Here is a 22948-nt window from a genome sequence, read left to right as displayed (position 1 = left end):
CTTCTCATTGTTACCATCAGGGAGGAGGTACAGGAGTCTGAAGGCACACACTCAGTGATTTAGGAACAGCTTCTTCCCCTCCGCCATCCGATTTCTGAATGGATATTGAACCCATGGACACTACCTTACTACTTTTTAATTTCTATTTTTGCACTACTTATTTAACGATTATATATACATATATTTACTGTAATTCACAGATTTTTTTTCTATATTATGCATTGCATTTTACTGCTGCTGCTGCTAAGTTAACAAATTTCATGAAATATGCCGGTGATATTAAACTTGATTCTGATTCTGAAATAAAATCATTCTTTTCCAATATACTCCCACATGCCAACATATTCCTACATTATACACACCCTTCCTCCCTCCCGTCACACGCCCCACATTAGATTCCCCACCACGTTCCTCCACCATCGGCCATACGCTCGGCTCACCATTGCCTCGCTAATTATTGGACCGTAAAGTAAGCACACTGCACCTTATGATTAATATATATATTTTAATTGTTCAGCGGACAGTTTAAATTCAGGAGCAATACATGCAGAAATCTCCACAGAAGGGGAAAATCAGATAAACATGCGTTGAACACAACCGATAAGCGGCTTTCTACCTTCTGACTGAAGCTCTCGCAGTTTTGCGGAAAGACCGGTGCAGTTTGATATTGCAAGCTATTTAAAATACCTTAGAATGCATTTTACCAAATAAATAATGTTCTTGAATCTACTTTGTTACATATCTTTTTGTTACACTTGCATTTTTTAAAATCTATTAAAACCGCTGCTTTAAAAAATCCTTTACATCAAGCCAATCAGTGGCTATGTGCGTCTAGGCAATTAACAGGCTGCAGCTTTGCTGAGAGTGAACGTTGTTGCAGTACCAGTCCTAGTTTGCTCTGGAATTACACCGCGTCTGCCCGTTATTTGCCGTGGAGCGGATAAATCCGTTTAACAAGACGTACTAATTCTTGAACTAAAATGATGGTGGAGGCAGGCAAGGAAGTGCGAGCGGTGCAATATCAGGCCTATGTGAATTAAGGCAGTAATGCTATCGTTATTTCCTCTTAAAATATTGTTTTGATATATAATGGTACATTTTATAATGACTCTGTAAATGTGGTTCACGGGATCGAGCGTTGCGCAAGTTTTGTTCTACAGGAGCGAACTTGGCTTTGGCAGCACTGCCGGGGCCGCCCGAAGTGCGAGAAACGCACCTGAATCGCGCCTTCCACAAAGTCTTTAGACTCGGGCTCGGAGTTATCACACTAGCAGAGTACTGCATCAGTGTGGGCACAGTGGGGCAGAGCCGAATGCCAACCCTGAGGATTCTGCACGCCTCCAGAGTCATCTCCAGCACAGATCCTTTTGCCCCTTTACTGCAAGCGCTGAGTAGATCTCATCAGAGAATTCCATTCAACGTAGCTGAATTCAAATACGCCGAGGCCACCAGCGACATCGATTCTAAGTCGAGGAGGGAAGTTAGGAAGATGTGATCGTCTGCTGAGAGAGCAGACTGGAGGGCCTCGAGTCACTGAGGTCTGGAGGAGCGGGCTATGATACAGACAAGGCATACCAGACACTGGAGGAACTCAGCAGGTCAGGCAGCGTCTATGGCAAAGAGTAGCCAGTCGACATATTGGGCTGAGAAGGCAGGGGGAAGATGCTGGAATTAAAAGGTGGGAGGAGGGGGTGACAGGTGGTTGGGAAAGGTCAAGGGCTGGAGAAGGAAGAAGCTGATAGGAGAGGAGAGTGGACCATAGGGGAAGTAGGAGGAGTAGGGGGAAGTAACAGGCAGGTGAGAAGAGGTAAAAGATCAGAGTGGGAAATAGAGGAAGGGAAGAGGGGTTTATTCACCAGAAGGAGAAATCGATACCCATACTGTCAGGTTGGAGGCTGCCCAGAGAGAATATAAGGTGTTGCTCCTCCACCCCGAGGGCGGCCTCATCTTAACACAGGAGGAGGCCATGGATCGACACATCGGAATGGGAATTAAAATGTTTAGCCACCTGGAAGAATGCTTGAGGGATCTTGAAGCTTTCGCAAAGAGCAGAAACTCAAGAGCGGGTTGAACCGGTGAGAGTGTCCAAGCAAGCGGATTGCTGAAAAAGCAAATGACTTAAGGGAGAAGTCCAAAACTTGTTCAGCAGGGACATACAGGGGCAAGAGTGTCAGCCAGTGACTGCAATCCGCTCCTGACATTCAGTTGACTTTGACCGAATTGGATATTGGTTGGAGAGAGCGACAAAGAGCTGGCACACTCATACCCTCTCAGCAAAGACGAGTTTCTCCTCATTTGTATAGGAGAGCTGTGTGGTTCATTTCCAGTGCCTCCCGTCCACTTCTAGTTATCCTGCAAAAACCCCATCAAAAAGCCTCAAGTCCTATCGGAACAAAAACAGGAAGGCAAAAGGCTCTAAAGGGAGCGTGTCTCTTTCGAAAGCTACGATCTAATGGGAAAGCAAGTTCGTATTCAAAATGTAAAGGGGTATATTGAGCTTGGCAAATTGAAAAGTTCCACCAGTAGTATCACACTTGTAGCTTTAAACAAGGCCATGTACCTTTCGATTGATGCAAGTAGTCTTGTTAGGCACAGATAATGAAGATCATGAAGTACAGATTTAACCCAGACCTTCTGGATGAAGTTTTAACCCCCGCCCCTCTGGTGTTCTGGGGCACTTTCTAGCTTCCAATCGTCAGTGAAGGGGTGAAGTTTGAGAGGTCCTGTAAATACCTCAGCCTACGCTGTTCCCTGTTGAATTAACACAGTGGTTTGCCCTTTCTAAACCCTGAGGCTTTGGCACTTCTCTGTGGTGAAAGTTGAAAGCGTGGAAGATTCTTGGTGATGCGCATAAAATCGTGGAAGAATTCTTCAGGTCAGGCAGCATCTGTGGCAGGAAATAAATAGTGATTGTTTGGGGCTGCCCTCCAGGTGGATGCCAAACTTGTCGTTGGGTTTGGAGGTTTGCGTGCCTCAGTGACCCGGAGGGCTATGTTGGCTGGAGTCAGGGCTTTATGCTTTGGCTCTTGGTAGGGTCACCCGTGCCAAACAGGTCAAAGGGTAGAGGCCAGACTAAGAGTGGTCCACCAGTCCTCCAGGTTCAGGGATTCAGCTCAGGGCCAACAACCCTGACTGGTCAAACACAATTGTTACGGAAACAGCAATGAAGTATCCTTCTACATCTGAGTTCGACGGTATTCCTGAACCTCCACCCAAGACTTGCGTGACAGCAGTGAAAACCGAGCTACTGACACGATGAAGGAAGCCCTGAACACTGCCAGAGATGGACGACCTTCATTACTACCCTGAATGCCAGCAGTGTAACGGGCAGCAGATAGGTAGGTTTCAGCCCGAGACACTTTATCAGGACCTCGGCTCTGGGGCTAAAACATCGACTGTTTATTTCTCTCCGTAAATGGTGCCCGACTTGCTGAGCTCCTCCACCTCAGGATTATAGGTGAGCTGCGGTGCACAGAACATTGTGCACTCACGCCCCCAATGATAAAAGCTATCAGAAGGAAAACGCTGGCTGTTCCTAATGTGCAAAAACTGCGAGGCACTTGGTGGTGGAAGGATGAAAGGTGAGGCATTCAAAGGGAACCTGAGGGGAAGTTTCTTCACTCACAGAGTTTGGCAATCCAATGCAAGTGGTGGATGCGATTTCAATTTCAATGTTCAAGGAAGTTTGGATAGGTACATAGATGGTTGGGGTGGGCTATGGTCTGGGTACAGGTTAATGGGCGTAGGTAGTTTAGATGGTTTGGCATGGATGAGATGGGCCGAAGGGCCTGTTTCTGCACTGTAGTTTTCATTTTTTCTATTTCCCATGAATTTTTATGTGGGTTTTAATCATAATCAGCATTATTGTGTTAAACAGACCTATCTAGTGGATCCAGCAGAGAGTGGGTTGGAACCATTGCTCAAGGCAGCTATTATGTCTGTTATTGCAGGATATACTTACAGATTTGATCCTCCTTCTCTAAAACGACACTGGAGCACGGCTGTAATTTCATGTTAACAAAATCAGAAGGAAAATATTGCACAGGATGACTCGAAGGTGGGGGAGTGAGCTGGGATAATGAGCTGTGTATGAGTGACTAAGATGGCTTCTTTACGAGGGGCTGAACCTGAAAGACTGTATGGACACCTAGCCCTTCACCTCTTCTACCTATCGGGTCCCAGCTTCTTACTTCAGCTCTGTCACCCCCTCCCCACCCAATGCCCCTCCCTCACCTGGTTTCACCTCTCCCCCGACAGCTTGTACTCCCCACACCTCACCTTGGAATGGGCTGCCGGCAATGGTGGTGGAGGCAGATGTGATAGGATCTTTTAAGAGACTTTTGGATAGGTACATGGAGCTTCGAAAAATAGAGGGCTATGGGGAAGTCTAGTAATTTCTAAGGTAGGGACATGTTCGGCACAACTTTGTGGGCAGAAGGGCCTGTATTGCACTGTAGGTTTTCTGTGTTTCTTATTCTGACATCTCCGGCCTTCCTCTCCAGATCAGACGAAGGGCCTCAGTCCAGAAACATTGACTGTTTATTCCCCTCCATATGTGCCGCCTGCCTCTCGAAGTCCAACCCTACAACCCCGTTGTGAGAGGTGGAGACGGGTAGGGCCACCCAGCAGGGCTCTGGTGAAGCGGTAGAGGCCAGTGGATTGCAGAAGCATTGAACTCCAACCCTGCTGTTGACTTTGGATGGTGGAGATGGGAGGTCATCGAAGGTCTCTGCTCCACTGAATTCACCTGTGTGTTTCATATATTTAATGTGATACAGTGCAGAATAGGCCCTTCGAGCCACACCTCCTAGCTGCCGTCAATTTAACTCTAGCCTAATCACAGAACAATTTACAATGACCAATTAACCCACCGACTGGTAAGTCTTTGTATTGTGGGAGGAAACCCACGTGGTCACGGGGAGGACGTACAAACTCCTTACAGGCAGCGGCGGGAATTGAACCTGCGTCGCTGGTACTGCTGGCCACCATGCCACCGAAGTCGAAAGGGACTACAACTGGAGGCCTCAGGTTATGGGTGAAAGGTGACTTAAGGGGAACCTCTGCACTCATAGGATGGTGCAAGTGCCAAATGAGCAGCTAGCGGAAGTGGTGGATGCCGTTTCATTTATGTACGTGGACGGGAGGGGTATGGAGGACTCTGGCCCAGGTGCGAGTCAGTGGGACTACAGTGCCAGATTGGTCGAAGGGTCTGTTTCTGTGCTGTAGTGCTCTGTGACTTTCCAAGCACAATTCGTGTACTGTTCTGGAGATATTGCAAATCTTTCAGTTAGCTGACGACAGGGAGGGTATTCAGGAATGTGGGCTTTAGAATTACATGCTTTCCATTAGAGGTCGTGGTCTCCAGGTGGAACTGGAACCCAGCAGGATTTTCTTTCTCCTTTCCCCACCCCCCAGTTCATTCCCCATTTCCCGCAAGGCAGCCAGCTGCCACGTGCCAAATGCCAAATGTAACAGAAAGCTGCTTTAAAAAAAAAATCTTCAATATGGTCAACCTAATGGAGAGTCATCGAGCAATACAACATGGGGACAGGTCCTTCAGCCCATCAATTCTCTGCTGGCCGAACACTTTTTTTTACACCAATCCCATCCTAATCCATTTAATTCTGTCTGGAAAGGGTGCAGTCAAATTTAAGGTACATTTTATAAATCAAATAATTACATTTTTGGGGGCTCTCATTCAATGCTTTATCAAGAAAGGGAAGAACTCCTTGGTTAACTAATCATGGATAATCACTGCTCAAGTAAGAAAGGTGATTGGAAGGTCAAATCTTAAACCGGGTCAACTTTACACTGGAAGTTTTCAAAAACGAAATAACTTTTCACCTTCTGTCCTTTCAGTGCAAGTGGCCGAGAAACAAAAAGAAATCAGAGCTGGGCAATGTGTTCATGTGGCAGGATCGACACCTCTCTCCCCCGCGTTAGTGACAGAGAGGGCCTGTTGAGATGGAGAAGTGTTGGGATGGACAGTAGTTTTTAAATAGACTCTAAATCATGGTCTCTGGGGGCTTGCATGGTGGGTGGATGGGGGGGGGCTATGGGTCATTCATTCTTTTGGGGTTGTTTTCTGTTCCGTGGATGTCTGCGAAGAGTAAGAATTTCAGGTTGTACACTGTATACATTCTCTGATATTAAATTGAACCATTGATGGATGATCTGCAAAGGCAGGGATACCCAACCTTTTTTTAATGGCATGGACCCCTACCATTAACTCAGGGGTCTATGGACCACAGGTTGGGGACCCCCGGGCTAAGGGAAGTCTGGCCTACTTCAGGTATGTCTGAACAGCCTGGTTCAGCAGCCACCGTGACCAACTTGCTCCCCCGTTCAAATCCAAACCTGGGGTGCGGATTTTGGATGAGTTGCATAAAGTGGTGGACTGAAGCCTTCAACAAACTCAGAGTTGTATTGGGACATAATGTTTAAATTGTACAAGGCCAAATTTGGAGTATTGTGTACAGTTTTGGTCACCTAATTATAGGAAAGATGTCAACAAAATAGAGAGAGTACAGAGAAGATCTACTAGAATGTTACCTGGGTTTCATCTCCTAAGTTAGAGAAAGGTTGAACGAGTTGGGTCTTTATTCTTTGGAGTGTAGAAGATTGAGGGGGGACTTGATAGAGGTATTTAAAATTATGAGGGGGATAGATAGAGTTGACGTGGATAGACTTTTCCCATTGAGAGTGGGGGAGATTCAAACAAGAGGACATGAGTTGAGAGTTAAAGGGCAAAAGTTTAGGGGTAACATGAGGGGGAACTTCTTTACTCAGAGAGTGGTGGCTGTATGGAACGAGCTTCCAGCAGAAGTGGTTGAGACAGGTACGATGTTGTCATTTAAAGTTAAATTGGATAGATATATGGACAGGAAAGGAATGGATGGTTATGGGCTGAGTGCAGGTCGGTGGGACTAGGTGAGAGTAAGAGTTCGGCATGGACTAGAAGGGCCGAGATGGCCTGTTTCCGTGCTGTAATTGTTATATGGTTATATGGGAGGTGAGGGGCAGAGATTAGCAGCATAGTTGCTTGGAAGTACACCTCTTCGCCTCGTTACTTGTAACACTGAAGTGAGAAGCTCAGGTCGCTGGGGTTAAACGGATGCCATGTTTACACCAGCCGCTTGTTTCGGTGTGCTTTATGAAGGGGAAGCTGAAAGCACAGTGCTCATCCAGTGCTGGTCCTTGCCTAGACCATGCCTCCTCACAGCCAGAGGAGGAACTTGGATTGAGGACGTGAGAATGAGATGTAACACTGGGGTTTTCTGGTCAGTAATGACAGAGGAAGACACAAGTGCTACAAATCATAAACATGAGACTCTGCAGATGCTGGAAAATCCAGGGCAACATACACAAAATACTGGAGGAACTCGGAAGGGGAGGGGAATAAACATTCGTCATTTTGGGCTGAGACCTCTTGCCCGAACTCCACCATGCATGGTTCCAAGCCCGGCCGCGAAAGGAGGAGCGTTGGGCAAGGGACCAGCGACCCCATCCCAGGAAAACACAGAGCCACAGAAACACCAACAGAAGCTCCAAAGACCTCATCCCTGGGAGAGGAAGGAAAAAAAATAACCCCAGGAAGATGGGCTACAGTTGGTGACAACTTGAGAGACCGGCCAGTACAGAGGACTCTGGCGAGCTGTTGTTGGTCGCCTGTGCCGCAGTAGGGGGGGATGGGTGGGGGAGGATTCTGCCTGACCTGCTGAGTTCCGCCAGCATTTTGCATGCGTTACACAAGTGCTACAGTGGATTTAACAGACGCCTGAAGTATTTGCCATTTGGTGCTCTATCTGTACTCCCTGATATTCATCACTTCTTTTTCCTCAGCAAATCGCACTGCGATTTCAGGCTGTTCAGTGGTGAACGAGGTCTAAGTGAGGTTCAGCCTTATTATGTGACGCCCTACCTTTCCCATCTCCTGCACAGGAGTGGGGCACACGTAACAATGTACAATACTGGAAATCAGCACTGAATTTAATGCAGCTGGGCTAAGGAATGACCAGAAAGGAGAAAGTTAGATGACAAATGGTTACCTTCAGACGCAAAGCGGCACGGCTCTGTATTGAATCAGCTCACTGTAAGAATGGCACACGAAAGCAGAAGCAATAATACCCTCGGGAATGAGAAGGAACAGAAATACTTCAGGTGCTATGAACAACGTGGAGTGCCTGAATCCCTGATAGCTTCGGGATTCTTGCCAGAAGCCGATCCAACTTCCTCCCGCAGCATACGTGCAACAAACTGGTGACTGAGGTTCTCTTGCATATTCTCATTTACCGAGTCACTCCTGGTCCTTTTTTTAAAAAAAACTTATTTTTTAAAATCTTTTTTTTTTGTCTCTGTTAAAAGCAAACTTTCACCAAGTACAAAGAACAATTATATACACACACTGGCTGCTTATCCAGAACACTGATATACACTGGAGACTTTATACTTACTGAGGTTCTTCAGACGTTCAAATAAGATTTGCAGATTTGTACAGCTTTCACCTAGGGAAGTAACTAATAATAACTGCACTAGCTTTGAACTTGCCTCTATTGCAACTATCTGGATTTCCTGATTTTTCCCCTCTCCCAGAACGAATGGCACAGATTGAAGTGTCCTTCTGCACAAAGGCACGGTGAATTTATCACAGTCTCTGTCTTTGGCTCATTCTGTGCCAGCGGAAGGGGGGGGCACCTCTCCTTCCCCTGAGTTGAATAATTGCAATTGTTTTCCCTGTCTACTGCGAGCAGCTGTTAAGAATTTCTTCTGAACTTGATCGTCTCTAGAAAAATATAGGTGTAATATGATTACTTTAGTTCACGGAGTATACAGGATGAAAATGAACCCTATACTGCAGAAGCTTGTGCAGTGCCTTATCGACATAAAAAAAAAACTGCAGTGCGATTTTGAAAATCGATAGCATAAGCTTCACCGTCTCGAGGTCATCCTTATCTGGGAGAGGATACCCTGAAAAGTCAAAAGGAATCAGCGTTAGTATGCAAGATATAATCAACATTCCTTCCAATTATTTTGCACCACTGCGGACCAACCATTGACCTGAGCAGGAAACTTTTATAAGACCTGAAAGTCATGCGGCATTTTAAATGCTTTTTTTGGGTAATTTTTACTTTGTTCTAACATTTTTTTAAATTAAAAAATTATTATTAGATACTAAAAGTCGGAATATAGAATTTTTCACATCAAGTAAACACAAACCAGAACAAAGCAAACAATATCAGGCAGTCAAAACAACTAATAGGCACAATGGAAAAAGTAAAATGTTTTGACTAGACGGCGTCGGCATTCAGCAGGCTGGCGGTTTATTAACAATAAGCTACCGACTTCCGTTCTGTGTTTATCGTTACAATTTGTTATGGTGTTGTAGCTTGAAACATTAACAATGTAAATATGTTGAAGCTCTAAAATGTTTGAAAGCATAGGTTGTGGTACATTTATTATTTGGATAAATTATGGCTTATATTCAACAAAACAATTAATTACCGGGCATTTTATAACCATAAAATACAGGAGCAGAATTACGTCATTTGGCCCATCGTCTGCTCTACTTTCATCATGGCTGATCCATTTCCCTCTCAGCCCCAATCTCCTTCCTTCTCCATATCACCCTGCATGCTCTGACTAATCAAAAACCTATCAAACTCTGCCTTAAATATACCCAATGACTTGGCCTCCATAGCTGCCTGTGGCAATGAATTCCACAGATTCACCACTCTCTGACTAAAAAAAATTCTTCCTCTTCTCCATCCTAAATGGATGTCGCCCTATTCTGAGGCTATCCTTGGGTTTTAGACTCCCCCACCATAAGAAACATCCTTTCCACATCCACCCTATCGAAGCCTTTCACTATTCGATGGGTTTCAATGAAACCCCCCTCATTCTTCTGAATTCCAGTGAGTACAGCCCAGAGCCATCAAACACTCCTCACATGATAAACATTCCAATTTCGGAATAATTTTCCTGAACCTCCTTTGAACCCTCTCCAACGGCAGCATATCCTTCCTGAGATCAGGGGCCCAAAACTGCTCACAATACTCCAAGTGGGGCCTCACCAGTGCCTTATAAAGCCTCAACATTACATCTTTGCTTTTATATTCTAATCCCCACAAAAGGAAAGTCAACATTGCATTTGCCGTCCTCACCACTAACTCAACCTGCAAATGAAACTTTAATGAATCCTGCAAGAGGACTCCCAAGTCACTTTGCACCTCAGATTTTTGAATTTTCTGGGACCCCTGCTCTTGTAATTTTTCTAAATGACTTACAGTACTGTGCGAATGTCCTAGGCACATATATATAGCTAGGGTATTGTAGTGATTTTGTGTATTACACTGTACTGCTGTTGCTGCCAAAAAAAATTTCATGACATATGTCAGTGATGATAAACCTGATTCTGATTTGGGTCTCTATCGTGGACTGAGAGTGGGAAGGGGGCAAGGGAGAGGGGAATCAAGGTTGGGGAAAGGAGATGGGAGTGGGAAGCACCAGAGAGACATTCTGTAATGATCAATAAACCGATTGTTTGGAATCAAGCGACATTGCCTGGTGTCTCAGGGCTGGGTGTCTCTGCACCCGTACCCCACCCCCAGCCCCTGGCCCTCCTTCCCTGCCACCTGTCCCTCACCCCTCTCACGCGCTTCACCCTCATGATTCCCAGCATCCTCTGCTCCCACCATATTTATAAACTTGCTCTCCGCTCCACGTTGCCAAATGCAATAATGTGCAAAAGTCTTAGGCACCCTAGCTATACATATGTGCTTAAGACTTTTGCACAGTACCGTAGCTGAGGATGTGGAAGGATGGGTTAGTAACTTTGCAGATGACATGAAGGTTGGTGGAGTTGTGGATAGTGTGGAGGGTTGTTGGAGGTTGCAACGGGATACTGACCCTTGCAGAGCTGGGCTGAGAAGTGGCAGATGGAGTTCAACCCAAAAAAAAACTGCATTAATTCATTTCGGAAGGTCAATTTTGTAGGCAGAATCCGGGGTTAATGGCAGGATTCTTGGCAGTGTGGAGGAACAGAGGGATCTTGGGGTCCACGTCCATATAGATCCTTCAAAGTAACCACACATGGTAAAAAAAAGATTTATGGTGTGCTGACAAAGGGTCTCAGCCCAAAACGGCAACTGTACCTCTTCCTAGAGATGCTGCCTGGCCTGCTGCATTCACCAGCAACTTTGATGTGTGTTGCTTGAATTTTCAGCATCTGCAGATTTCCTCGTGTTTACGTTTATGGTGTGTGTTAGCCTTCATTAGTCATGGATTTGAGTTCAAGAGCCTCGAGGTAATGTTGCAGCTTGGTTATTGTGTTCAGTTCTGGTCCCCTCATTATAGGGAGGATGTGAAAGCTTTAGAGGATATGTGCCAGGATGTTGCCTGGATTAGACAGCATGTCTTACGAGGAAAGGTTGAGCAAGGTAAAGCTTTCTCTTTGGAGTGAAGGAGGGTGAGAAGTGACTTGATAAAGGTGTACAGATGATAAGAGGCATAGATAGACAGGACAGCCAGAGACTTTTCCCTGGGCAAGAATAGCTAATATGAGAGGGCATAAATTTTTTAACTGGAGAGTGGTGAATCTGTGGAATTTGTTGCCATGGGTGGCTGTGGAAGCCAAGACTTCATGGGCCAAGTGTCCCAATTCTGCTCCAATATCTTATGGTCTCATGGTCTTAAAATTATACGGTGATTGGAAGAAAGTATGGGGAGCTGCAAGTTTTTTTTCCCCTACACAGAGTTGTAGGCGCATGAAATATGTTCCCAGGGTTAGAGGTAGATGAGATGCACTGTAGACTCTGAAGACAGGCACATGAAGGAATAATGAAAGGATATGTGTCAGACCCTTCCGGAAGGGTAAGACAAAAGAACACATACCAATCTTCACAGAGGGATCAGAAGTGGAGAGAGTGAGTGGCTTCAAGTTCCTGGGTGTCAAAATCCCTGAGGATCTAACCTGGTCCCAACATATCGATGCAGTTATAAAGGAGGCAAGACAGCGGCTATACTTCATTATAGGAGTTTGAAGAGATTTGGTATGTCAACGAGTACACTCAAAAACTTCTATAGACGTACTGTGGAGAGCATTCTGACAGGCTGCATCGCTGTCTGGTATGGGGGGTGGGGGGGGGGGCTACTGCACAGGACTGAAAGAAGCTGCAGAGGGTTGTAAATCTAGTCGGCTCCATCTTGGGCACTAGCCTACAAAGCACCCAGGACATCTTCAAGGAGCGGTGTCTCAGAAAGGCAGCATCAATTATTAAGGACCTCCAGCACCCAGGGCATGCTCTTTTCTCACTGTTATCAGCAGGGAGGAGGTACAGAAGCCTGAAGGCACACACTCAGCGATTCAGGAACAGCTTCTTCCCCTCTGCCATCTGATTCCTAAATAGACATTGAACCCACGAACACTACCTCTTTTTTTGATATATATTATTTCTGGTTTTTGCATGATTTTCAATCTATTCAAAATATATGTATACTGTAATTTATTTACTTATTATTTTATTCTGGTTTTTTTCTTTTACATTATGTATTGTATTGAACTGCTGCTGCTAAGTTAACAAATTTCATGTCACGTGCCTTTTAGGACTGAGATTAGGAAAAACTTCTTCACACAGAGAGTGGTGAATCTATGGAATTCTCTGCCACAGGAAACAGTTGAGGCCAGTTCATTGGCTATATTTAAGAGGGAGTTAGATATGGCCCTTGTGGCTAAAGGGATCAGGGGGTATGGAGGGAAGGCTGGTACAGGGTTCTGAGTTGGATGATCAGCCACGATCATACTGAATGGCGGTGCAGGCTCGAAGGGCCGAATGGCCTACTCCTGCACCTATTTTCTATGTTTCTATAATAAACCTGACTCTGATTCTGAGAGTGTAGGTTAAAGGGTTAGCACAGCATTGTGGCCGAGAGAACCTGCACTGTGCTACACTGTCGTACGTTTTAAGAGTGGAGTTGCCCCAGCTGAAATAGCCTCTCCTTTCTGCAACTGTTTACAAACCAGCCTTCATAATGATTTAGTTTATCCCTTCTGTTCCAACAGAAATTATACACATCTGGTGTTTGCTGCCGCCCCAGCACTGCGTTTGCAAACTCGTGAAGCTTAATCACTGCTGGATGTGGGAAATTTGCCAGCTCATGTGTGCACAGAAAGCCCTCACAAACAGTAGTGATAACAATAAGATCAGCTCTCTCCTCCTGATGTTTATTGAGGGATAAATATTGGGCAGGATCTTTGGAATAATTACCCTCATCTTCCTTGGAATAGTTTAAAGAAGCAGATGAGGGCATTGTTTCAACAATCAAACTAAAAGATAGACCACAAGACATAGGAGCAGGATTTGGCCATTTGGCCCATTGAAACTGCTCTGCTAGCTAATAGTGACTGATCTTTTTTTAAACCCCATGCCCTTGCTTTCTTCCCATAAACTTAAATCAAGAACCAATCAACCTCTGTCTTAAATGCACCGACACACCCCAGGGATGTGCTGGGGAAGCCAGCACGTGTCAAAGATTTAAGGTAGATTTATTATCGAAGTATGTATGCAGTGTACAACCCTGAGACTTGCCATCCCCACAGACAGCCATGAAACAAAGAAAACTATGGAACCCGTTCTAAGAAAAACATGCCCCCTCCCCCTAGTGCACAAAGCACAAAAATGAGCGAAAGACAGAATGTAAAACACCAAACCCACAAAAGTCTTCGATAACGTCCAGGCATATTCAGTTCAACCTAGTGCTGTGTCGTTCGTTATCTGCAGGCCGCCCCAATCAAAATAGCAACAAAAAAAGGAGCGAGCAGAAACCAGAAACACATCATAACGTGAACCACAGAGCCCAATCCACAAACCGTGTCAATTAAACCTCGCCCCAGACCCAGATCACCGGCACCATCCTCTGACAACATCAAGCGAGAGGGTGAGAGACCATTCGAGTACAGAGACCTTCCTCCGCCAGCAGCGGAGAGAGGGATGGAGAGAGACTGTCACACAGAGACAGACAACTTCCTCTGGGTTCAGCAGAGAGAGGGATAGAGAGGGGAGAGGGGAGAGGGATAGAGAGGGGAGAGGGGAGAGGGATAGAGAGGGGAGAGGGGAGAGGGAGGGGAGAGGGGAGAGGGATAGAGAGGGGAGAGGGGAGAGGGGAGAGGGGAGAGGGAGAGGGGAGAGGGGAGAGGGGAGAGGGGAGAGGGGAGAGGGGAGAGGGGAGAGGGGAGAGGGGAAGAGACAGACAGACACAGACCATCATACACACAGACACCTTCCTCCAGGTGCAGTGGACGAGAGGGATAAAGAGACCGTCACACAGAAATCTTTCTCCAGAAGCAGCAGAGAGAGGGAGAGGGAGACTGTCACACAGAGACACCCTCCTTCGGGTGCAGAGGGAGAGAGGGAGGGAGGGAGAGGGGGAGAGAGAGAGAGAGAGAGACGGTCACAAACATACCTTCCTCAGCAACAGCAGATGGGGGGGGAGAGGAGGGTGAGAGGGGAAGGAGAGGGCAGGGGGAGGGAGGAGAGGGGGAGAAGGGAGGAGAGGGGAGAGGGGGAGAGACAGAGTGTGAGAGAGAGTGTGTGCATGTGTGTGTGTGCGCGCTTGTGTGTGTGTGTGTGTGTGTGTGTGTGTGTGTGTGTGTGTGTGTGTGTGTGTGTGGGACCAACATAGCTGGACCCATCACATTCACAGGTCTGGTCAGATGCGAGGCAGCAGATAAAGTCTTCGATCCAAAATGTTAGAGCCTTTCTTCTCCTTCCCCAGAGGATGCCCGAGAAGGGCTCATTAATTTGGTACCACATCAGCCTCAGCTCTCGTTTGTGAGTCTCAGGCGTGGGATTTGAAACCACAGCCTTCCGACTCAGAAGGTAGGGTGCTCCCAATGCAGCCCCAAGCTTAGAAAGCACGTTTGTAATGGGAACATAAGAAAATAGGAGAAGGCCACTCGGCCCCTCAAACCTGTCCCACCATCAATTACACTCATGGCTGATCAGCTGCAGATCTCAGCTCCTTGTCTGGGCCAGTTCCCCACAGCTTTCAGTCCCCCAAACTTTCAAAAACATATCTACTTGGTCTTTAAACAGTCCTAACGTCGAGCCTCCACAACCCCCCGGGGCTCAGAGTTCCACAGATCACCTCCAACTGCAAGAGGAAATTTCTGTTTAACTCAGTACTAAATGATTGGCCTAAAATCTTGCTGCTATCTGGTCCCCAATTCACACTGCATTGTAAATGCAAAGCGTGCATTTCACTGCATGTTTCGATATATGTGTGAAAAATAAATTTCATCAGGGAAGAAATTTCCCAGCCACCAATAGGTCAGAGCACCAGCCGTGAGGCTCAACATATTTTGGAGAGTTCACCCATCCCTGTGCGATCTGACCACTAACTATCCTGGGCTGTATTGCTTCCACTGCTGGGGGTCGAAGATGCCCTTCTCCGCCTCTGGGAGATCCCCCCCACCCGATAATGTCAGTGAAGTGGATGAAGTGTTAAAAGCCGTTCAAAACCCTTCACAGTCCGTCCCATCTGTCCGATGGCATTGCCTCACCAAAAAGAGCGTAGGAGACTGAGAGGAGATTGATAGAGGTAGGTGGGGTAAAATACAGACAGACTTTTCTCACTGAGGTTGGGGTGAGACTAGAACTGGAGGTCATAGGTTAAGGGTGAATGGCGAAATGTTTAAGGGGAATGGGAGGGGGAGCTTATTCACTCAGGAGTGTGGTGAGAATGTGAAAGAGCTGCTAGTGGAAATGGTGGACGGGGGTCTGATTTCAACATTTCAGGGCGGCCCAGTAGCGTAGTGGTCAGCACGACACTTCACAGTGCCAGCGACTTGGGTTCAATCCCTGTTGCTGCCTGTAAGGAGTTTGTACGTTCTCCCCGTGACTGCGTGGGTTTCCTCCGGGTGCTCCGGTTTCCTCCCACAGTTCCCAAGACGCACCAGTTGGTAGGTTAATTGGTCATTGTAAATTGTCTAATGATTAGGCTACGGTTAAATCAGCAATTATGGGACAACGTGGCTCAAAGGGCCGTATGGGCCTATTCCACAGTGCATCTCAATAAGTTAATAAAGACAGATTGGTTAAGTGTATGGATGGGAGGCGTGTGGAGGACTATGGTCTGGGTGCAGGAGGACTAGGTAGTTTAAATGGTTTGGCATAAATTAGATGGGCTGAAGAGCCTTTTTCTGTTCTGTCGCGCTCTATCTGCAAAACTCCTGCTGAAAAAAAAATCAAACCCTCTCGTATTTTGTTCTAACTTTTCGGCTAGATTCAGAACATGGCTCAATGGTTAATCGCTCATCATGTGTTCGATTATACACAGCTTGATAAAACACTTCCAAGGTGTGGTTTTTAACAAAAAAAAAGAGTATCAGGGCAGGCATGATGGAGAGGGAGGCTTTGCACAGATGTGACCAATTGTGCATCCACTGTGCCCGGTAACGCATAGCACACATTCCTCAAATAGCATTCGTGAGGATTTCCAGTCACACGCAGTGCTCTGTATCTGAACCGTTTTACACGGAGAGCTCCAATGTATTAAGTGGCCATGTCTGTTGCTGGGCAACTGTTTCAATACAGAGCATTTTGTGGTTAAATAGAAAATAACAGAGAAGTGCATGTTGCATGGCAGAAACATGATCAAGGGATTTGAATAATTGTAAGCATATTTCTAAACCTCCAATATCTTCCTGTACTCAGCTTGTTTATATGTCTTATATTGTAGATATTCACATTTAACCTCCTTCGTTTGCTGTTAAGCCTTTTCTGACTAGGCCCTGTTTGGCATTTACCTGTTCTGTTGTTAATGGCTTTTGTTACTAATCACCACCATACTTCTGTTCCAACAACGTGACTGTGCCCTCATAGGAGAGGAGGAATGCCAATTCTCCAGGATTATCTGGAGCCTTTTTTGTGCCATGGACCAAAACCATTAACCTCTAAGAGGACCACAACCTTGTCGCCGGGTTTCAGGGCTTGCGTCCCTCAATGACCCAGAGAACTATGCTGGCTGGAATCAGGGCCTTATAGAACATAGAACAGTACCACACAGGAACAGGCCATTTGGGGCACAATATTGTGCTGAATCAGCTAAAAGCAAATCAAAAATACCCAAACGCAAATCCCTCCTACCTACGCCATAGCCCTCCATCTTCCTCACATCCATGTGCCTATCCAAATGTCTCTTAAAAACCTCTAATGTATTTGCCTCTACTACCACACCAGGCAGCACATTCCAGGCATCCGCCAGCCTCTGAGTAAAGAACTCACCCCTCACATCCCCCTTTCACCTTCAGTGCATGCCCTCTGGTGTTAGACATGTCAACCCTGGGAAACAGATACTATCTGTGTCTCTCATAATCTTATAAACCTCTATCGGATCTCCTTTCCGCCCGTGCCACTCCAGAGAAAACAACCCAAGTTTCTCTCTTTGGCTCTTGGTAGGGTCATCCATGCCAAACAGGTCAAAGGGTAGAGGTCAGACCAAGAGTGGTCAACCGGACCTCCAGGTTCAGGGGTTTAGCTCAGGGCTGACAACCCTGACCGGCCAAACAAAATTGTTACGGAAACAGCAATGAAGAATCCTTCTACAGCCGAGTGCGGCGATATTCCTGAGTCTCCACCCGGGAGACTGAGAGTAGTGAAAACTGACAAGATGGAGGAAGCCCTGAGCACTGCCAGAGATGGAGTATGTACATTGCTGCTCAAAATGCCAGTGGCATAACGGTCAGTAAGTAAGTAATACCACTAAGCAAGGGATCCATGGATGCCAGATCAGCGATTCCTGTTCTACTACTTAAAGGTTGATACCCAGAGCACAGCTGTAAACAACCTAGGAAATAAATCACAGGATCATAGGGTGTTAAAGAGGTGAATTGTCTTGCTAAAGCCTTTACAGAGCAGAACTGATTGGAATGAATGCTATTTAACCTCCCCGTGAAAACCACAGAAATACCAGGCAAGCTTGAGACTGTCCCTGGCAACCACAGAAATGTGATAGTGTTGTATGGTGGTGGGCCGAGGAATGCCAGGTGGAGTTTGATCCCGATAAGGGCCAGGTGTTGCACTTTGGGAGGACAAACGAGGGTAGGGCTTTTACAGAAAATGATCGGGCCCTGGGAAATGTATAATTGAGGCACCTAAGAGTACAAGTACATGATTCCCGGGAGGCGATATTGCAGGTGGACAGGGAAGTCAGTTACTACCCTCAACCATCAGGCTCTTGAAACAAAGTGGACAGCTTCACTCGCCCCATCACTGAAACGCTCCCACAACCATTGGACTTACTTTCAAGGACTGTTCATCTCATGTTCTTGATATTTGTTGCTTGCTTATTTATTTATCTATCTATCTATTTATTTTTGTATTTGCAGTTTGTTTTCTTTCGCACTCTGGTTGATCGCCCTAGTTGGGTGGTCTTTCATTGATTCTGTGAGAGTTATCATTCAATAGATTTGTTGAGTGTGGTACAGTATGGTAGCGTAGTGGTTAGCACAACGCTTTACAGTACAGGTGACACACATAAAAGTTGCTGGTGAACGCAGCAGGCCAGGCAGCATCTCTAGGAAGAGGTACAGTCGACGTTTCGGGCCGAGACTCTTCGTCAGGACTAACTGAAAGAAGAGATAGTAAGAGATTTGAAAGTCCCTCCCCCTTTTCTTTCTCCCTGGGCCTCCTGTCCTATGATCCTCTAATATCCCTTTTGCCAATCAACTGTCCAGCTCTTGGCTCCATCCCTCCCCCTCCTGTCTTCTCCTATCATTTCAGATCTCCCCCTCCCCCTCCCACTTTGAAATCTCTTACTAGCCCTTCTTTCAGTTAGTCCTGACGAAGGGTCTCGGCCCGAAACGTCGAGTGTACCTCTTCCTAGAGATGCTGCCTGGCCTGCTGCGTTCACCAGCAACTTTGATGTGTGTTGCTTGAAATTCCAGCAACTGCAGAATTCCTCGTGTTTGCGTTTTTAAACAGTACAGGTGACCCGGGTTCAATTCTCACTGCTGAATGTAAGGAGTTTCCTCCGGGTGCTCTGGTTTCCACCCACAGTCCAAAAACGTACCGGTTGGCAGGTTAATTGGTCATTGTAAATTGTCCTGTGATTAGGCTGGGATTAAATTGGGGGATTACTGGGTGGTGTGGCTTGTTAGGCCAATTCAGTTCTGCATCTCAATAAATAAATAAATAAATAATCACAAAAATGAATCTCAAGGTTGTGTAGGGAGACATGTATGTACTTTGATAATAACATTTACATTGAACTTTGGTGAAGGATGCTTTTGGCATTCTGGCCATCATCAGTCAAGGCATTAGGTATAGAAGTTGGGACGTTATATCGCAGTTGTACAAGTAATTGGTGAGGTTGCATTTCGAATATTGCATTCAGTTCTGGCTGCCTTGCTGAAGGAAATTTGACACCGGTCTGGAAAGAGGGCAGTGGAGATTTTCAAGGATTGTTGCAGGAACTGTGTGGGCACGTGGCCAAGTGGTTAAGGCATTCGACTAGTGATCTGAAGGTCGTGAGTTCGAGCCCCAGCCAAGGCAGCGTGTTGTGTCCTTGAGCAAGGCACATAATCACACATTGCTCTGCGATGACACCGGTGCCAAGCTGTATGGGTCCTAATGCCCTTCCCTTGGACAACACTGGTGTCATGGAGAGGGGAGACTTGCAGCACGGGCAACTGCTGGTCTTCCATACAACCTTGCCCAGGCCTGCGCCCTGGAGAGTGAAGACTTTCCAGGCGCAGATCCACGGTCTCGCAAGACTAACGGATGCCTTTTTAATAGTTGCAGAACTACATTATAGAGAGAGGTTGAAGGAGTTGGGACTTTTTCATTGGAGTATAAGAGACTGAAGGAGATTTTATGGAGGTGTATAAAATTATGAACGATGTAGATAGGGGAATGTGCGTCATCTTTTTCCTGGGAATCCGGAGCTAGAGGGCATAGATTTAAGGTGAGAGGGGAGAGATTTAGTAGACAATTGAGGGGCAGCATTTTCACCCAAAGATTGGTCGGTATATGGAATGAAACATGAGAAGGTCTGCAGATGCAGTAAGTCCAAAGCAACAGAAACACACAAAATGCTGAGAGAGCTCAGCAGGTCAGGCAGCATCTATGGAAATTAATGAACAGTCGACATTTCGGGCTGAGACCCTTCTCCAGGACTGAAAAGGGAAGCGTGAGATGCCAAAATAAAAAGGTAAGGGGGAGGGGAAGGAGGCTAGCTGGACGATGAAAGGTGAAGGCAAGTGGGTGGGAAAGGTCAAGGGCTGGAGAAGAAAGAATTTGATAGGAGGGGAGAGTGGACCATTGGAGAAAGGGAAGGAGGAGGGGAGCCTGGGGGAGGTGAGAAAGAGTAAAAGGTCAGAGAGGGGAAAAGAGGAAGTGGTGGGGCTGGAGGGGGGTAAATTTGTTCACCAGAAGGAGAATTTGATATCCATGCCATGAGGTTGGAGGCTACCCAGACGGAACATAAGGTGTTGCTCCTCCACCCTGAGGATGGCCTCATCTTGGCACAAAAGGAGGCCATGGATCGACACTTCGGAACGGGAATGAGACAGGAATTAAAAAGCCCGGCCGCTGGGAAGTCCCGCTTATGGCGGATGGTGCGGAGATGCTCGATGAGGTGGTCCTCCAATTTACGATGTGTCTCACCGATCTAGAGGCCGCATCGGGGGCACCGGACACGATAGGCGACCCCAGCAGATGCCCACGTGGAGTGTTGCCTCACCCGGAAGGACTGTTTGGGGCCCTGGATGGAGGTGAGGGAGGAGGCATATATGGAACGAGCTGCCAGAAGGGGTTGAGACAGGTCAATTGGCAACATTTAGAAAGCACATGGACGGGTACATGAACAGGGATTCCCAACTTGGGAGTCCACGGACCCCTGGTTAATGGTAGGAGCTCCATGGCATATAAAAGGTTGGGAACCCCTGGTCTAGAGGAATATGGGACTAGCTTCAGTGGGAATCTTGGTGGGCAAGGACGAGACAGGCCGAAGGTCCTCATTCTGTGCTGTATGACTATGACCCTACTGTCTGAAGTTCCACTCTTTGAATGAAAACCGAAGCTACCATCCACCCTCTTACGTATCTGTCCACTCCCCAACTAGAATATTCGGGCGAAGAGCAGCAGCAGGTTCTAACCAGGAGGTTGTTTGTGGAATCTTGCTGTGCATTCACTGGCCCACCATATTTCCCACCTCTCTTTATGACAACGAAGAAGACCATTTGGCCCATTATGTCTATCCTATCAATCCCATTCACTCACTTATTTTCCCTGCGTACTATCCCTAGTGCGGTAGAACAAAGGGATCTGGGAATACAGATCCAGAATTCTTTGTAAGTGGCATCACCAGTAGATAGGATCACAAAGAGATCTTTAGGCACATTGGCCTTCATAAATCAAAGCATTGAGTACAGGAGATGGGATGTTATGTTGAAGTTCTATAAAACATTGATTGGTAAGGCCAAATTTGGAGAATTGTGTTTAGTTCTGGTCATCTACCTGCAGGAAAGATGTAAATAAGATTGAAAGAGTACAGAGGAAATTACAAGGATGCTACTGGGACTTCAGGACCTGAGGCTTGGGGAAAGGTTGAATAGTATAGGACTTTTTTTCCCCCTGGAGCGCAACAGAATGAGGGGAGATTTGATGTAGGTATATAGAACTATGAGGGATTTAGATAAGATATGGGTGGTGGGATGGAGATATGTCTCTACCAAAGGAGGTGTAAGGTGCTCTTTCCCTCTGCTAGCCTGCAGGTCACCCTTGGGCAAGATGTAGCACCCTGTTTAGCACCCCCCCCCCACCCCACCCCCGACCAGGGACACGAGAAGCCATGGGAGCAGCTGGTGGATGGTTGTATGAGCAGCTGGTGTATATCACAAGTCCTGATTATGCGACCACTGATGCCAGGCAGACAATCTCTGAAGAGTATTGATACTGGCTGGGGTCACCCGTCTTGTAAAGACACCGCCCAGAAGAAGGCAGTGGCAAACCATTTCTGTAGAAAAGTTTGCCAAGAGTAATCATGGAAATACCACAGTCACTCACGTCATATGAAATGACACATAACAAATGAACAAACAGACAGGGTGAATGCAAACAGGCTATTCCCACAGAGGTTGGGTGGGACAACAACTAGAAGTAATGGGTTAAGGGGGAAAGGTGAAACACTTAAGTGGAACCTGAGGGGAAACGCCTTCCCTGAGAGGGTGGTGAGAGTGTGGAATGAGCTGTCAGTGGGAAGTGGTGACTGCGGGTTTGATTGCAACATTAAAGGAAAGTTTGGATAGGTAAAAGGATTGGATAGGGAATGCAGACCTATGGTCCAGTTGCAGGCCAATGAGAGGTGGCAGATTATCAGATCTGCATGGACAAGGTGGGCCAAAGGACTTGGTTCTGTACTCTATGACTTGCAACGCCATCAGCTCCAATTAATTCTTTGACCGCCCACCTACACGAGGGGAGCAACTTACAGTGGCCAGTTAACCCACCAACACACCCGTTCTCAAGATGTAGGTGGAAATAAGAGCACCCACAGCCCAGAGGAGATCCATGCAACCACAGGGAGAACGTGCAAACTCCACACAGACAGCAGTGCATGACAGGATGGACCCTGGGCCACTGGAGGGGGGGAAGCAGCAGCACTACCAGATGGCCTCGATGGAGTGGATGTGGAGAGGATGTTTGTTATTGTGGGGAAGTCTAAGACCAGATGACACAGCCTCAGAATAGAGGGATGTCCATTTAGAACATGAGAGATGAGGAGGAATATCTTCAGCCAGAGAGTGGAGAATCGTTAGAATTTTTTGCCATCGGCGGCTGTGGAGGGCAAGTCAATGGGTATATTTAAGGCACAGGTTGATAGATTCTTGATTGGTCAGGGCATGGAGGGATACAGGGAGAAGGCAGGAGGTTGGGGCTGAGAGGAAAATTGG

At 46.7% G+C, this 22948-nt stretch overlaps 1 protein-coding gene across 10 annotated transcripts in view; it reads right to left on the bottom strand.

Moving 5' to 3' along the window:
- Positions 1-491: 491 nt before the first annotated feature.
- Positions 492-22948, bottom strand: part of luzp1 (leucine zipper protein 1) — a 199329-nt gene continuing 176872 nt past the window's right edge. For all 10 annotated transcript variants that reach the window (XM_063035122.1, XM_063035120.1, XM_063035119.1 and 7 more), the window contains one exon: positions 492-8967. In XM_063035122.1, coding sequence (XP_062891192.1) covers positions 8929-8967 — 39 coding nt within the window. In that variant the 3' untranslated portion in view covers positions 492-8928. The remainder of the gene's footprint in view (positions 8968-22948) is intronic.

Source organism: Mobula hypostoma, chromosome 28 (genome assembly GCF_963921235.1).
Source record: "Mobula hypostoma chromosome 28, sMobHyp1.1, whole genome shotgun sequence".
Taxonomy (NCBI): Eukaryota; Metazoa; Chordata; class Chondrichthyes; order Myliobatiformes; family Myliobatidae; genus Mobula; species Mobula hypostoma.
This window is presented reverse-complemented; position numbering and strand designations above follow the sequence as displayed.